Raw genomic sequence first — 15,934 nt, forward strand, 5'->3', positions numbered from 1 at the left:
GCTCCCATCCAAATTCTGCCAGCAGACCAGTTGAATCGGATAGATCCTCCGGTGATTTGCCATCGTCCCAGATAGGCACAAGAGCCGACACTATGGTGGTTTCTTGCAACATTGGAAATCCAGGTCCGATGATTCCACCTGTCAGGGTTGCATGAATTTTGATTTCTTCGGGGATTGCGATAGGACGGTGACTCTCAACAATTATTTGATTCAGTGATAGCTCGAGTTTATCAAATATTATGGTTTCGTACCCTACCGTAATACTTATAAGTTATATTTAAAATATAAGTTCTTTTCTATAAGAAATCTCTATATAAATATATAATTCAAGTCACTTTTATAAAAACTAGTTGCTCGACTTATTTATCGATATATTAATATCTAAGTCTATAAAGCCCTGTCCACGATTATCGTTATATTATTACGAATCTCCATTTACTAGTGCCGGCTTATATAAATCTCCGTTTGTCAAAGTCGGCTTCTCCCAGGTAACCCACGGCGTATCTGGGGGGATGCTATTCATGAATTTATCAACAAGCTCGTCGATGGTGGCGGTGGCGCTGAGAATCAGCAGAATTGGGATATCGATATCTAACTCCTTCAGAAACCAGGTACGGATATCAACGGCCATTATGGAATCGACACCCTGTTCCACTAGTGTAGCCCTCTCGTCGACTAATCCATCTTGCGGGATTTGGAGAATCCCTTTTAGACGGGAAATGAAGGATTCTGTTTTTTGCAGGTTAATTAAGTACAATTAAGATAGCATATCACTCACCTTTAATGACCACGGTAGCTTCCTCTTTGGTATCTACGTCTGCGAGACGAACACGAACTGGTACCAGTGCAGTGTTGCTAGTGAGGACCTGAGTCTCGGGTTTCTCCATCAGGAAATGGACAAACTTGGGATCGCGGCAGAACTGGGCTCGGTAATTCTGGCTGCTGCCGTCATCGTAGGTGGGCACTAAACCAGTGGCGATCTCCGAGTTCTCAGGATTGTCTGGCTTGCCAACCCTGATGCCTTCCGCGAAGTGCTGAAGGTAATCCTGTTCCGACACGTTTCGGTAGCCACCGAGCGAGGTGAAGTCGACAGAATTGAAGTTCTCGGAATTTTCGACATATCCGATCCCCAGGAGCGTGCTGATAGCGATTGTCGAACCAGCGACACCGCGTTTCTTGCGCTGCGCCGCCAAGGCGACCATGTACTGATTTGCCGCAACGTAACTTCCCTGACCCGTGTTTCCCATAATGTTCCCGAGCGACGTGAAGAGGATGAAGAAGTCGAGCTCGGCCGTGTAGAACAGTTCGTCGAGCAGTTTGCTGCCGTCAACCTTGGGCGCCACCTGGCGGTCGAAGGATTCCCAAGTGAGATTGTCAAAGAGCGAATCTTCGAGAATCAAGGCGCCGTTGGCAACTCCAATCACGGGTGGCATCGTACGGCAGATCTCTTGGTAACAGGAATGAAGGGAATCACGGCTCGTAATGTCCCTAGGAGAGACATGTTAATTTACTCACTTCCACCAGAAGGACGAAGATGAAGCAGAGAAGACTACAATGCTGGTGATACTTACAAAGACATGAACTTGGCTGTGGCACCTAACCTTTCCATCATCTTGATGAAAGCTGGGCGGACCTTGGGCGTTCGACTGGACAGAACGACGTTCCGAGCACCATGTGCGACCATCCACCGGCAAAGTGACTGTCCAAGTTCACTCGAGAGGCCGACAAGGAAGTATGTCCCGTCAGCGCGGAAGATGTTTCCGGTGTCGATTGCCCTGAGCGAAATCTCGACCGATGAGACATTCCAATCCACGACTCTTAGTGGCTTTCCAATGATTGAATGGCTGCCGACCTCTTGTAGGGGTATAATCGGCATCTCGTTCTCGAATGATGAACTCCTCCCTTGACTGGTTTGCCAAGCCGTCTCGATGGCTTCATGGATGCACTCGATGGAAGCTCCAGCAAAGACCATTGTCTCGTTCCTGACGAAATCAGACGACCTATAAGTCTGCGTGTGGTGCGGAAGGCATCTGGCGATAATCTCACCTACCTCGTCGGCACCGGGAACCTGGGCCAGGTTGATGAAAAGTGAGATATCGCTCGGGAGAAGCTTCGTTATCAAGCGCGTTGGAAGTTTGCGGTGCACGAAGATAGAATTCTTCACCTTGTTACCCTTGACCGATGAAGAGAACCAGACCTTGATGCCAGATTGCTCGGCCTCCTTAGTGATGGCATCGCCTAGGACGGCATCGACTTCGTGGATGAGGATACGACTAGCTGGGGGCGCAACGGCAATGATGCTTTTGGCGAGAATGTGTGCAGCGATCGAGATAATGGTCTCCGTTGAAGGACTGGATACTGGGATCGCCCACTCAGCCAGAATCGGTGCAGGAGTCTCGGCTCGGTCCGACAAGGCAATGAGATTTTGACCAGTGGCAGTGTCGGTTCCTACACATAGCATGAAGAACCCTGCATTGTGAACCTTGATAATCTGGAGGAGCGAGTGGGAAATCTGGACGGTCTTGCGGCCCTCCGGGAACGCATCAAAGGTTGGGAGACGAATAGGCGACACACTTGATAGTTCATACGACTCTCCCTTGGGTTCTAGGGCGGCAATCTGCTTGTTGGGGTTGATAGTCTGATGAATGCTTCGACGGTACGTGTTGTAGCGGTTATTGGCTTCTATATTCGGATACATACGAGGGATGAGAAGCTGGTTGTTCTCGTAGAATACCTCCGGTTCTAAGGACCATAGGAACTCACCCCCAGTACTATTTGTGTCCTTGTACATCCCCAAAATCTCCAGCCGGATGAGCGCCTCCACCAATGTCTGCGGAGTCTGAGCGTCGACAACGTCAAGATCGAGCATCTGGAGATTGATATTGGGATACTCAGAGCGCATCACCCGCGACAATCCAAGGACCATGGAAGCGTACGGATTGTCGTCGCGGATCCCACGGCTGACCCACAAGATGCTCCCGCTCCGGCGCCAAAGGGTTCTCAGGTTGTCCAGCTTGGAGGGAGATCTCGCCTGCAAGAAAGGCTCGTCAAGGTCGCTGAGGCAAAGTACCGAGCTGGAAATCGGTAGGTTTAGCTCAGTGAGCTCTTCCAGAGAAGTAAGACGAGTTGTTTTCGCATATCTCTGCGTCTGCTCCGGCCCAAGCAGCTCGCACGCCTGATCTGCAAGTTTTCGAGATTCGGGCGTACATCCCCCTATGACGATCAAGGTTGTTGAGGAGAGAGAAGGGGTGAGGTCGGCTGAAACTTGAGAAAGGGGGGCCCGCAGTGCGCTCACTCGCTCATCGAGGGCTTGACAGGCGAAGACGCAAATTGGCACAAGCCTGTGCATCTGTGGTGTGGCCGTGTCGACACCACCAAACCCATGCGCACGCGTTAACATGTCCCATTGCTGGAGCGTCAATAATGGGCCCCTACGACGCCGTTCGTCATGTCCAGCTCCCGCCCACCACCCCGGCAGACCACCCATGGTTGTCCCAGTCCCCAGAGAGTCATTCGAGATGATCTCCAGCGGGATCAGGTACCCGCCTGGTTTGAGCAGCCGCCGGGTGTTTGCCATCATCTCATCTAACTTTCCCGTGGCGTGCAGCGCATTGGATGCGAGGACGAGATCATACGAGCCCTCGACAAAACCCTGCTCGACTGGTGGCTTCTCCATGTCGTACGTCTTGAAGATCATGCGCTCCCCCAAAGCCTTGAATCGCTCCTGGGCACGTTCAAAGAAGCCCGCCGAGATATCGGTAAAGGTGTACGAAGAGAAGGCACCGTTCAGGGCCGACAGAATGGAATGAGTAGCGCCTCCAGTGCCGGCACCTATCTCCAGAATGCGCAGATGCGGAGAGCGATGGGCAATCTGGGCGACCATGCAACCGATCCAAGTATTGGCCGTCTCGAGGCCCGTGGAGTCTTGGTAGTAGTGGGTGAGAGCATCATCCTTCATCATGGACTCTAGGATGCTGCCGTTCTGTCGGACTTGCTCAATGATGTTTTCACCGACGACCGCCAGCAGACGAACGTCGCTGGCCTGGGGCCATTTTCGGGTAATGGCTTTGATCGTCTCGTGGCTGTCATTCACTGCCTCCTGCGGCACATTGGGGTGCTTCCCGCTGGAAACAACCCCCACTACATACTCGGCCCAGTTCAGGAGATGCTTGAAATGCGGGAGGGCATTGGCCCTCTCCTCGGACGTGATTTCTTGAATGAGGCGACGAAGATAGAAGAAACCCATGCGTTCAAGCCCGAGAAGCACGGCGGCCTTCTCAGGCGGCAGCACATCCTCGGAACTGATGGCTGCCTCCCCGTTCGGTACGGCAGGTTTGTAGACAAAGTTAGAGAAGAGAAGCGCGTCAGAATCTGGGGTGGCGGGGGAGAATGGCTTCATCTCAAGCGACTCCATCTGGATGAACGTGTGGGACCCATCTTCCCCGGCGAGGACATCAACATCGCAACTCATCTGGCCGTTCCGGGGTTCGTGGGCGACGGACTGAAATCCCATGATACTCTGCTTGCACCCCCGTCCCAGGCGTGTGAAGTATGGGTTGATCAGAATCGACGGGATAGACGTAGGGACGTGCACCGTCCAGAGGCGCTCATCACGGGGGTAAGAGTAAGCAGCCAAGCAGGTCTGAAGCGCAGTATCCATCCAGCACGGGTGTAGAATAAGCTGATCCTCCCATTTGTCCTCCGACTCATCCTCGAGAGTGCCAGTTGCAAAATCCTTGTGTCGACGAATGCTCTTAACGGCTTTGAATGATCCGCTGTAGTTATACCCGAGACGCGTGAGCTGGCTGTAGAACCGCTCGATATCCACCTTCTTCTCAGCTAAGTTAAGATCTTCTTCGGTCTGCACGCTTGGCAGAGTATCCGGGGAAGGCTCGTGAAAGGCTACGGTGATGGTGGCTTTTGCATTCAAGAGCATCGAGGACGAGATGTCCCAGGGATTGCCCGAAGAGCAGGTAAACTCGGCGCAGAGTTCATCGTCCGTTCCTCGGACGATACTTAGAGTTACCAAACACTCCATGCCCGGCAGACCCTCAGGAAAAGTCATGGCGTGCCCAATAACAAAGTTCTCTAGGCTGATGAGACCAATTGGCTTGTTGGAAGCGAGGATGGCCATGGCTTCAACAGCCATGGCGATATAGCCCGTCGCGGGGAAGACCGTCAGGCCCTGCAGTTTGTGTCCACTGAGCCAGCTTATTTCCTTTTTATAAAATTCTCTGGTTAGTATTATTCTCTGATTAGGGAACTTTTCTCGTGGATACAGAGAAACCTACGTCTAGACGCAGAAAGTTGCGCCACTGAATCTCTTGCGTCGTTTCACGCTCATTGCATCGGCGCCCGATAAGTGGGTGGGGAGGGGAGTGGACATTTGCGTGCCCCCCCGACAAGCGGGTCAGCTTCATGTGCGAGCGTGGGTGTTCGAAAGGATACTTGGGCAGATCGGCCAGGAGTGATTTGGGATGCCCAGCGCCGGAGATTGTCTTCTCAAATGTCTCAAAATCGACGGACCCAGCGCCTAGTTGCATCCAAGTGAAGCCAAGTGCCGAGGAAAACTCAACATTGTCATTCTTGCCCCGAGAAAGCAAGCCAGAATATGGCGCTCGTGAGCCGACTTCCTCGAGCGTCTCCAGAGCTGGACCTTTCAAGGCCGGATGCGGACCGATCTCCAAGGTAAGGTCAAACGGTCCTGCATCCTCCGCTGCTGCAGTGACGGCTAGATCGAAGAGAACAGGCTGTGTCATGTTGTCCACCCAATATTTGGGGCTGAGCCTCTCCTTGGTCATAACCTCGCCCTCGACAACACTTGAATACCACGTTGGACCACCACCACCAGCAATAGCTATGTTGCATTTCTTCAAAGCGTCGAGGTACGGAGCTGCACAGGGCTGCATATGATGCGAGTGGTACGCAGTGTCAACCTTGAGTCGACGAACAAACTTGCGCTCATCCTCGAAGATTTGAATGGCGTCGGTAATGGCATCTTCGTCACCGGAGAGGGTGATGCTGGCCGAAGCTGTGAGAGAATTAGCACGATAATGAACAGAAGAAGAAAAGGGGGTGAGAGCAGCCGATAGCCGTGTCTCTGCTTTTATGACGCCTCAAGCGTCTCAGAAAGCTACCGGCTCGCCCAAAAAGGGTTGAAAGGAAAATATGCGTACAATTACGAGCTGCTACTTGGAGCCTTCCTTCAAAGTCCTCGAGCTCGCAGAACTCGAGAGCATCTTCATATGAAGTACCGACCGCTATCATCGCACCCTTGGCGCCATTTGGGGACTGGTGAAGCGTAGCGTATACGCCACGATAGTAGGCAATTCGAATAGCGTCCTTGGCTGTGAGGAAACCAGCCGCGTATGCAGCCCCGATTTCGCCAGATGAGTGGCCAACCACGGCATGCAGCTTAATCCTCGCCAGCTTCAGCATGTCGACGAGTAGGATCTGCACGGCCGTGCACAGAGGCTGAGAGATGACGGCTTCCGAGAGCCGGGACACCAATGGGTCGGCAAGTATCTCGGCTTTGAGCGACCACTTCGGCCGATCCTCTTTGGGGAGACTGGACAAGGTATGATCCAGCTCTGCCAGACGTTCGGCCGCAAATGGCGAAGTCAGAATCAGCTGTGCTCCCATGCGTGGCCATTGAGCTCCCTGGCCTGTGAATACACCCAGAACTTTGGGAGTGGGGATGGCATGGTACCGGATACTTATGCCCGCAGCCGGGTCATCCTCAGCAAGAACGCTGTTGATCCTGTCGATGACTTCCTGCACATCTATACCGGCAATCACCTGACGGAATTGCAAAGTTGAGCGGCGCGTGTGGAGCGTGTATGCTAGATCGCGCATATTGGTATCTGGCTTGGCCGTCAGGAAGTCCCGCAGCTCCGAAAGCATGGCACGAAGAGAGTTCTTAGAAGCAGCTGAGACGACAAGCGGAGTGAATGCCGGGGCGATCACCTGTTTGGCCGGTTGAGGAGCCTCGTAGGCTTCAAGAATGGCGTGCGCATTTGTGCCTCCAAACCCTTTTACATGTTAGCAAGGACTGACTGTCTAACGATCGCACAGCTGCGCCAGCCTGACGATTCTAATTAACCGACTACTTCGTGCTTGTAACCCCTGAGGCTAAGCGAGATTTTGTACACACGGAATCACAATGTACTTTGTACGAAGTTAAGGAATGATGAGATCTCACCAAAACTGTTCACACTCGCACGACGGGGTTGGCCGTGTACAGGACTGGGCCAGTCCTTGGCTTCGGTAGGGACTTCGAGATAGGTATAGAATGGCTCGACGCGGGTGCTCAGCGTGTTAAAATGCATGTTCGGAGGGATGATGCCGTGCTGTAGTGCTTGGGAGGTACCGATTATACTGGCAATGCCAGCCGTACCCTCGGTATGCCTATGATCATCCACAGTAAACATTAGCTTGTCTTTGGAGATTCAAGCCACATCTATTTAATATAAAAAAGCCCTGATGGATATGAGATGGGAGGACAAGCGGAACTCGCGCACCCGATGATGGTCTTGAGCGAACCGACATATAGTGTGTCAGTCACTTTGCCGCTCTCGAAGAACGCACGCGAGATGGCCTCGGATTCTTGCGGGTCTCCCGCGGGGGTTCCCTTGTATTACAAGCTCGAATTAGCTCTGCTTGCTTTGGAAGAACACTGGGATCCACACGATGTCTTGAGGATATAAAGACTTACAGTTCCATGCGCGTGAAAAAATTGCGGGCGGTCTTTCGGATCATTGATGTCCAGCCCAGCCCGGGCGTAGGTGTCCCGGATAAGATCCGCCTGGGCCGTGTTACTGGGCATCGTCAGACCGGCAGTGCGGCCGTCCTGGTTGATTCCGGTTTCGCGAATAATACACTCGATATGATCACCGTCTTCGAGAGCGGCGCTCAGAGTTTTCAATACAACGGATGCGACCCCCTCACCTCGAGCATAGCCATCGGCATCGGCATCCCACATGCGACTCCTCCCTGTAGGAGAGAGCATATTGAGCTTGCTCTCGACAATGTACATTCCTTAGAATATTTGCAACATTAGTCTTCACACGTATAATTTAAGAAAGGCCCACAACTTACCGGGACTCAGAATCAAGTTGGTACCTGCCGCAATGGCGACTCGGCACTCGGCACTTCGAAGGGCTTGAATAGCCTGGTGAACACACACCATCGATGATGAGCAAGCGGTGTCGATTGTCATACTTGGACCATGCCAATCGAAGAAATAGGAAATCCGGTTTGAGACGATACAACGGCTGGTACCGGTGGCTGTATAGGTGTGCAGAATCTCCCAGTCGCGAGTAGATAGCTGAGCCCAGTCATCACACATCTGGCCGACATATACAGCAGTAGATGAGCCTTTAAGACCCTCCATGGTCTGGCCACCAGCGAGCCTACAAGGTCGAACATCAGCATTTAGTACCGGGGAGAATTTTCCAGCGGGCAAAACTTACAAAGAATCGTAGACTGTCTCCATAAGGAGGCGCTGCTGAGGGTCGATAGCCTCGGTCTCGGCAGGCTGAATATTAAAGAAGATGCCGTCAAATTTCCATATGTCTTCCTCTAGGAAATACGACTCCTGGCAGTTACTGGTGCCATGGTGGGTAGGGTCGGGATTGTAGAATGCGGATGAATCGAAACGGTCGGCTGGAGGGCGCTTGAGAAGGTCGCGGGGCGCTTTGAGCAGCTCCCAGAGCTTTGATGGGGTATCTGAGCCCCCGGGAAATCGACAAGCAGTACCGATGATTGCAATAGGCTCCTGTTGAGATTTGGCCATGGTGACGATTCACTTGGGGCGTCTCGAAAATATTTGGTAGGTTGAGTTGAATCAGCTATCTATCGCTTGCTATGAAAATATGACCCTGTCTAGAGAGAAAGAAGTGCCGTAATAGAAGTAGGAACCAGAGAAAGCTACGTCCCCAACATGTGCGAAGCTGAAGAACGCTGCTGGGCCACTGGCACTTGTCGGAGCAATGGCCTTTGGATCTCGGGGCGCAGTAACTTCCTGCGGCAACCAGCCAACCGAACAAGGCCGAATTATGGGGAAGTTCGAAGTACACTTCTATACCTCCGTAGATAGGTAGAGAAGTAAGCCACGATCCCTCGGAAGTGGTTATCGGACCTGTTATAGAGGTCGTTTGGAATGGGCGAACTTCGCAAATCTTCGGGCCCCTCACGTTCACAAAACTTGACTAGACGGATATTGCCTGACAACAAGACTATGGTAGTAATCATGTGCAGTTTTATGATTGGGGGACAAAACACTTCACAAAAAGGGGGGCGGAATGACTCTCCTTTCGTGTGATCTCTTTCCATCTTTGCTATTGAGCAATCTCCATCAATTAACGACCTTTCTCGGTGACGGCCGTCTGTCTTTGTCGGACATCGTTTCCTTTCAAAGTTATTGCAAACATGAAGACTCAGACCGCTCTCGTTGGTGACTCGGAAGGCAATATTATCCTCAGCCACTCCGCGCCGGTCCCTGAGCTCGAGGATGACCGTGTTTTTGTCGAAGTCAAAGCAGTCGCCCTCAACCCCGTCGACACCAAAATGGTGGGCGCTTACCACACACCGGGTGCCATCTCGGGATGTGACTTTGCTGGAGTGGTCACCGCCGTTGGGTCGACTGCTGCCGCTGTCGGTCACATCCAGGTTGGCGATCGTGTAGCTGGCGCCGTCTCCGGCTTGAACCCCCTCCGCCCAGATGTCGGTGCCTTTGCGAATTACTGTACGACGCCTTACTGGGCCTGCCTCAAGCTGCCACCGGCCTGGAGCATTGCAGACGGAGCCAGCCTCGGCATGACCTGGACGACTGTTTGGAACGCGCTCTTCCGAAGTTTGGGCCTACCCTTTCCCGGCGTCGGGGAAGTCGAAGTCGAAGTGCAATCGCAATCGCAATCGCAACCTGGGCGCAGCAATAATGCCAGCAGGAAAGTCACGACGGTCCTCGTCAACGGAGGCTCAAGCTCGGCGGGCACCTGCGCTCTGCAGCTTCTCAAGCTGGCGGGCTATCAAACGGTCGCGACATGCTCGCCGCGCAACTTTGAGCTGGCACGCTCCTTCGGCGCCGACTATGTTTTCGATTACAATTCCCCAAGCTGTGCGGATGACATCCGCGCTCTCACGCGCAACTCTCTGCGCCATGCCCTCGACTGCATCGCCAGGACAGACAGCACGCGTCTCTGCTTCGGCGCTCTCGCTCGAGCAGGCGGTCGTTACACGTCCTTGAACCCCTTCAGCGAGGCCGTAGCCGCGACACGGAAGGCGGTGCGCTGCGACTGGGTGATGGGACCGGAGATGATTGGGGAGGAGGTGAGATGGCCGGAGCCTCATGGTCGCCCCGCGAATCCGGGGCTCAAGGTCAGCGCTGCAGAATGGGTACGAATGCTACAGATGCTGCTGGACCGCAATCTGCTTCGCACACATCCGCTGCTGGTCCGTGACTCCGGTCTGGAGGGGGTATTGGAAGGATTTGTCGATCTTCGGGCGAAGAGGATTTCGGGGCAGAAGCTAATATATCTTTTAAAGTGAAAAATTGCGGACAGTGTTGGGCTTCTTTCAAATTTGACTGCTCGAGTACATGTACAGCACATCAAAGCGAGGCTTCCCTCTGTCTACCTACTTGCTTCTCTTTTGGCCTTGGTCCCAAGATGGCTGACGGGATGCAATAACATTGCCAATTCATCGACTGCATAGACCAACATGATCCTTACTTAGCAAACATTCCAGCCACGCAGGGAGATACCTGTAGCTGAGATCCATCCACGGTGGTATCACTTCCTTTTGTTGTTGTTATATACGAGTACACACCGCCAAGGTAATAAGCGTATACCGCTTCCTTGTGCCTCGGTTAATTTCTTACGTGCTTCTCTACAGTACTGTACGGTAGCTGGCGTCTAATTTAAAAGATAAGAGTTAAGTCTAAATTCCATATAAGTTAAGCGAATACGAGTATATCCAAGGTATTGAATATCTTCTATATGAGTTGAAAAGATACGTCTAAGGCATTATCCCACCACCCACCATCCCCGGGCCCTGAACTTTCTCTGCAGAACCTACAAGCCCACCCGACACGGAGACCACAAACCCAGAAAGACCAGTAACGTCTGGTCGCGGGGGTCCTAGGGGCATTTCATACCACAGCCTCTCATGGCAGAATTCAAACTCCCACCTCTTCTCACCTGCCTCGAAAACGATTCGATGCCCGACATTCTTGGGCCGAAAAGCACCAGTAATGCCATCTCCGTGGATATACTCCAACGTAAACGCCTCCCCCTCTCCCTCGGCAGCAGCAACCGCTCTCTCGGTCTGACACACCAACTCCCCATCATGATACAGCCTCCCCGACCCCGACAATACCCCTTCCTCTGCTGGCCTCCCCATCATCCAAATAACCTGAATCAAATACCCCCCCGCCTTCCCCCAAAGGATCCAGTTGTGCGAGATGGTCTTATGCGGCGGGCTCACTGCCCACGCCCGCTCGAAAGTGCCAAACGCACCCTCCTCAGCCCTCAGCTTGAGCTCCCGCCCATCTCTCTCGTACCCACCCATCCCCTTCTCTATCGTCCCCTTCTGCTGTGAAAAGAAGGTTAGATCGGCGTCGACGCCCGCCATAGCGATGGGGCGCAGCCACCAGAAGACGGAACCTTTCGCCTCGGCTTCGGTCTGTGGGAGGCTATGGAAGTTATGGGATGTGAGCGTAAGGGTCCCGGTTACTTTGCCGGGAACATTGAGAGTTACGAGAGCGCCAGAGAGATCGGTGGATATTTCGAAACTGATGCTCTCGCTACCGTTCTCTGTCCTCCAGACACCGGTGGTATGTGCTGTGTCGGATGTGATAGTCGAGCATGGGAGCATCACGGGGCCGCACCACACTGCTTCTTCCTTCTCCTCGCCATTGTTGTTGGAGCCTGCCCAGCTGGCGTTGATGCCGACGCGGAACCCTGCCGGGGCATTGATTGTGTGACGGAAGAAGACAACGACGAGAGCAATGCTTCCATCGGCTGACAGGGCTTGGAACTGCCATTCATCCCAGCTGTCAACGTCAAGTTGGGAAGGCCATTTGGGGAAGAGGTTTCCCGAGTCGGGGATGAATGGCGTTGGCGGGATGGGGTTGGCTGCTATTGAGGAGGTAATGGTGACCTCGGAGACGAGATTTGTGGTCGTCATGATAGGGTACGGATGAACTGTGTTAGTGATTGCGAGATGGGTTGATACACTACATGTTATAAGCATCCTGATATGAAATACTCGCTACTTATGCCAGCTAACATTGTGGCTAGGGAAAGTCGTAGTGTTTCGGAGTTTGTTGGGTATTCGGACTGTTTCGGAACCCCGCCTGAAATATCAATACATACGAAGTCGGCTTCAGTGAGTATACGAAAGAGCAAATTACTGGAATTTAGCACGGTAATAAAATCTCTTGTAGGTCTAATTCAATGGCCGGCAAGATTGGCCACTTGGGTTCACATTAGTTCTAGTTTTCCTTCCGCTATTTCCCAAAATTAGTACAGGGGCCGCCCATGTCGGATTGAATACACAATCCTTTTCGTGTCTCTAAAGCTTCAAAGGAAACCTCTCCCGCAGCCACCCGCCATATTTATAGAAGAGAATCGATACCGGCGTAAACGCAAGCGTGATAAAGCCTAAGACACTATTTCCCCACCCCAAGCCAAGCCTCTTATACAGCGGTTCTGCAGCCAATGGAAGGAAGGCTCCCGAAGCATTACGCACCAGCGTAAGAGCTGCCAGCGCAGATGCGGCACCTTGGGGGCCGAACATATCCATCATATAAAGCTGCGCCGAAGACGAAACGACCAATGCTCCCATTCCAATGAATACCGTTCCAATGATGGGCACGATCCAATGCACCCCACGGTCCGCCGCCCAGCCGTACCAGAAGATGCCAATCGGCACACAAGGGCCCACCCCCATCATCAGGATCAAGCGACGCTCCGGCACGCCGTCCTTGCCTAGGAGTCTGTCGCTCAACAGGGAGAAGGTGGTCAGGCCCAGGACGCAACCAACGCCGAGACCCATGTACGCCAACCCCGTCACGCCAACCCTCCAGTGGTAAGTCTTCTCGAAGACGGAGGGAAAGGTGGCGAAGAGGAGATAGGTCATACCGAAGACCAGCGCCATGTATATCCCGATGAGCAGCACGATGGGTGAGAAGAGGAGCATCCGCAAGGGCCGCAGGAGTGCGCGCTCAGCGAATTGGCGCGGGCGTAGCGAGACCTGCGGGCTACGCGCGGGGCGGAGGTGAAGGTTGCCAGTTTCCTTGCGCAGACGGGCGGCTTTGCTGGCGAGGATAATGGTGGCATTGGTTTCGCGCATTGTCGCCATGGCGATTGCTGTGACGACACCAGCCTGGATACATATGATTAGAACGGTAGTTGCGGAGAGTAAGTAATTGAAGAAAGTAGCCGAGGAAAGCAGTCGAGGAAGAGACACTATACGATGCATAGAGACTTACCAGAATGAGGACCAAGTAGAATGTCCAGCGCCAACCCCAGGCTTGCGTCACGAAGCCACCAATGATGGGACCAATAACAGGCCCGAGAAGGGGTCCAGCAGTGAAGAGGGCCGTTGCGGCTCCACGCTCCTCCTTGGGCAGCAGATCAGTGATGGTGCCGCCACCGCACGTCATGAAAGACGCCGTACAGGCACCACCGAAGAATCGAAACACGAGGAACATGGCTGCATTTGTGCTGCGCGCGCAGCCGATGGTACATCCTATATAGAGCCAAGCGCTGGCCCAATATATAGGCACACGTCCGGCAACCTCTGATAGCGGGGCGAGCAGCAGCGGGCCCATTGAGGCCCCCAACGAGGGGATCGTGATGCTCAATGTCGAGACGACGTTGTTGGTGATCCCGAATTCCGAAGCTAATTCTGAAGCACCTGGGGCGTACATGGTTGTTGCGATATTCCTGCATTGGGACCGGTGTCAGCATATGCGACAGAGAGGTATACCGTATACTTTTACTGGTCGATGAGCATTTTCTATACCTAAACCGTGATTGAGGAACGGAGTGATGAGAGAGACGTACGAGTATAGTACTGAAAGGCTGACCAGGGAAGTGTTGAGCATCTTGCGCTTCTTGGACCAGTTGCGTGGATTTGCAGGATCCTTGGGACCGTCCCAGTCCACAAGATTCGGGTCGGCGGCAGCATCGTTGGCAGTAGTATCTTTCTTCTCGCCAGAGTCTTTCTCACTTGCGTTATCTTCCATGTCGGCTGGTGAGACTGGCTTGATTTCTTCGCTATCGATTCCGGCACTATCGTCCTCTGCACCACGTCCACTCATCTTGGCTGGGCAGTAAGTTTGACTGCGGAATATTGCGTGTCCGACTTATTATTTTGCTAGGCTGCTTGAAGTTCGGTAACACTGCCGATGAAGAGAATTGAGTATGGTTACGCGAGTGTTCCTCCTGCTCCTTTTGGTTCGAAGAAATGCAAGCTAAGCTCAGCTTTTACTACGTCTAATCGGATGGATTGTTGGAGCATGTCAGACGGCCTGCAGTTTGCCCGGCTTTAAGACTCAGTGTCGTCTAACAAGCAACGAGAGTGTAAGAAGAAAACCATAGAAAGAGAGTAAGCTTAGGCCTCTAAGCGCAGAAGAGAGAAGAGGCGAATAGTCCAAAGGCCCGTGAGAAATCGTTTGTTGGCATATGATTGCGACGAGTACGGAGTATACTCTGCATGTTAGCTTGAATGTTCCATATATAAGGTAGAGAAGTCGGGGAAACAATGGAGATAAGCTTGAAGTCTTGGATTATGCTCAGGATTCTGGAACTCTGGGACAAATAGACTTTTGCATATGCGCACTGACGGACGGACGTACACTACAGCTAGGAGCTGAGTTGGCTGACCAAAACCAAGCTCCGTCAATTGCTCCGTCGATTGCTCCGTCGATTACTCCATCGATTGCTCCGTCGATTGCGGGTAGATAGTGAAGGGCTGTTCGCTGCAAGTAGCCAGACCAGCTCTACGGTCATCTCTAGATATATAGAACATTGCCTCTAACTCTAGTTCTCTAACTTTAGTTAGAGGGTTATCGAGCAGGAAATAAGATGGCGGCCCTATTGTTTCTCCCTCTACGTGATAGATGAATATTACGCGATCGGCATCGCCGCATCGATTCCCCATCTTGGCACTACTGGATCAAATCCCACATGAAGTACATTAGTCTGAAGTGCATGGAACGGTCAATACAGGTTAATTATCCAGCGATGGCGCTGGTCTTTCTCTAAATGTGGACAGGTTTTTATGGTTCGAGCATGTAAGTCTCCCCTTGCAACGTCCGTTAATCTTGGGGCTACAAGGTTAGTACATCATATGCGGTGCTTCTCTTTACCTCGTTCCAAGAATAATAGAAGTTAAGCTTCTTTCCCACGTGGATCTCCCGCTAACAATGTTGTATATAGTGGGGATAGGCAAGAACCGTTACGGAGGTACAGCGGTTAAGTATTCACACAGCGCTTGCAAGGGCCACCCATATTAGTGCTATCACTGCTGTGTGAATACTTCACCACTATACCTCCGTAGGGCGCCATTAAGAAAGTTAGCGCTCTTTACTGCTTACTCTAAAAGCTTAACATCCCCTCGAAACCGAGAAATATCTGACTGACGACGCGTCCCCAGCCGCTACTTCTATATTAAGCAATTGCTCCATAAATATAATTATCGAAAACCTACAGTAGGGTGCCATTAGTATTCGACCATGGCCCGCGCAGGCCCGCTTTATTCGACCAACTAGAGAACTTAGAAGTACCTTCCAACCCATATAATTGGTTCAGTGTGCACGTACGAGTGCCAGATCGAATAGAAGGATTCACCCGACAGCCGCCCCCCATGCCTCTCAACCGCCCAAATATCTATTTAGCCACAGCAACGCAACGAAATGAAGAAAAAG

The 15,934-nt window shown here is 52.4% G+C and overlaps 4 protein-coding genes across 4 annotated transcripts; 1 reads left to right on the forward strand and 3 right to left on the reverse strand.

Moving 5' to 3' along the window:
• Nucleotides 1–421: 421 nt before the first annotated feature.
• BP5553_10291 (uncharacterized protein) lies at nt 422–8,794 on the reverse strand (the record flags this gene model as incomplete). The annotated part of the gene is made up of 10 exons (XM_032018914.1): nt 422–729; nt 779–1,488; nt 1,572–5,218; nt 5,292–6,031; nt 6,177–7,031; nt 7,202–7,407; nt 7,521–7,630; nt 7,715–8,037; nt 8,098–8,411; nt 8,472–8,794. 10 exons carry the CDS (start codon nt 8,792–8,794, stop codon nt 422–424), a joined length of 7,536 nt encoding a protein of 2,511 aa, XP_031864938.1.
• A 635-nt stretch (nt 8,795–9,429) lies between these two features.
• On the forward strand, nt 9,430–10,548 carry BP5553_10292 (Enoyl reductase LovC; the record flags this gene model as incomplete). Its single annotated transcript, XM_032018915.1, has 1 exon — nt 9,430–10,548. The coding sequence occupies one exon, from the start codon at nt 9,430–9,432 to the stop codon at nt 10,546–10,548; it is 1,119 nt and encodes a 372-aa protein (XP_031864939.1).
• Nucleotides 10,549–11,016: 468 nt separating this feature from the next.
• Nucleotides 11,017–12,186, reverse strand: BP5553_10293 (uncharacterized protein; the record flags this gene model as incomplete). The annotated part of the gene is made up of 1 exon (XM_032018916.1): nt 11,017–12,186. One exon carries the CDS (start codon nt 12,184–12,186, stop codon nt 11,017–11,019), a length of 1,170 nt encoding a protein of 389 aa, XP_031864940.1.
• A 387-nt stretch (nt 12,187–12,573) lies between these two features.
• BP5553_10294 (Uncharacterized protein) lies at nt 12,574–14,326 on the reverse strand (the record flags this gene model as incomplete). Its single annotated transcript, XM_032018917.1, has 3 exons — nt 12,574–13,386; nt 13,493–13,949; nt 14,070–14,326. 3 exons carry the CDS (start codon nt 14,324–14,326, stop codon nt 12,574–12,576), a joined length of 1,527 nt encoding a protein of 508 aa, XP_031864941.1.
• Nucleotides 14,327–15,934: the final 1,608 nt, after the last annotated feature.

This window comes from Venustampulla echinocandica, assembly GCF_003357145.1.
Source record: "Venustampulla echinocandica strain BP 5553 chromosome Unknown scaffold_14, whole genome shotgun sequence".
NCBI lineage: Eukaryota > Fungi > Ascomycota > Leotiomycetes > Helotiales > Pleuroascaceae > Venustampulla > Venustampulla echinocandica.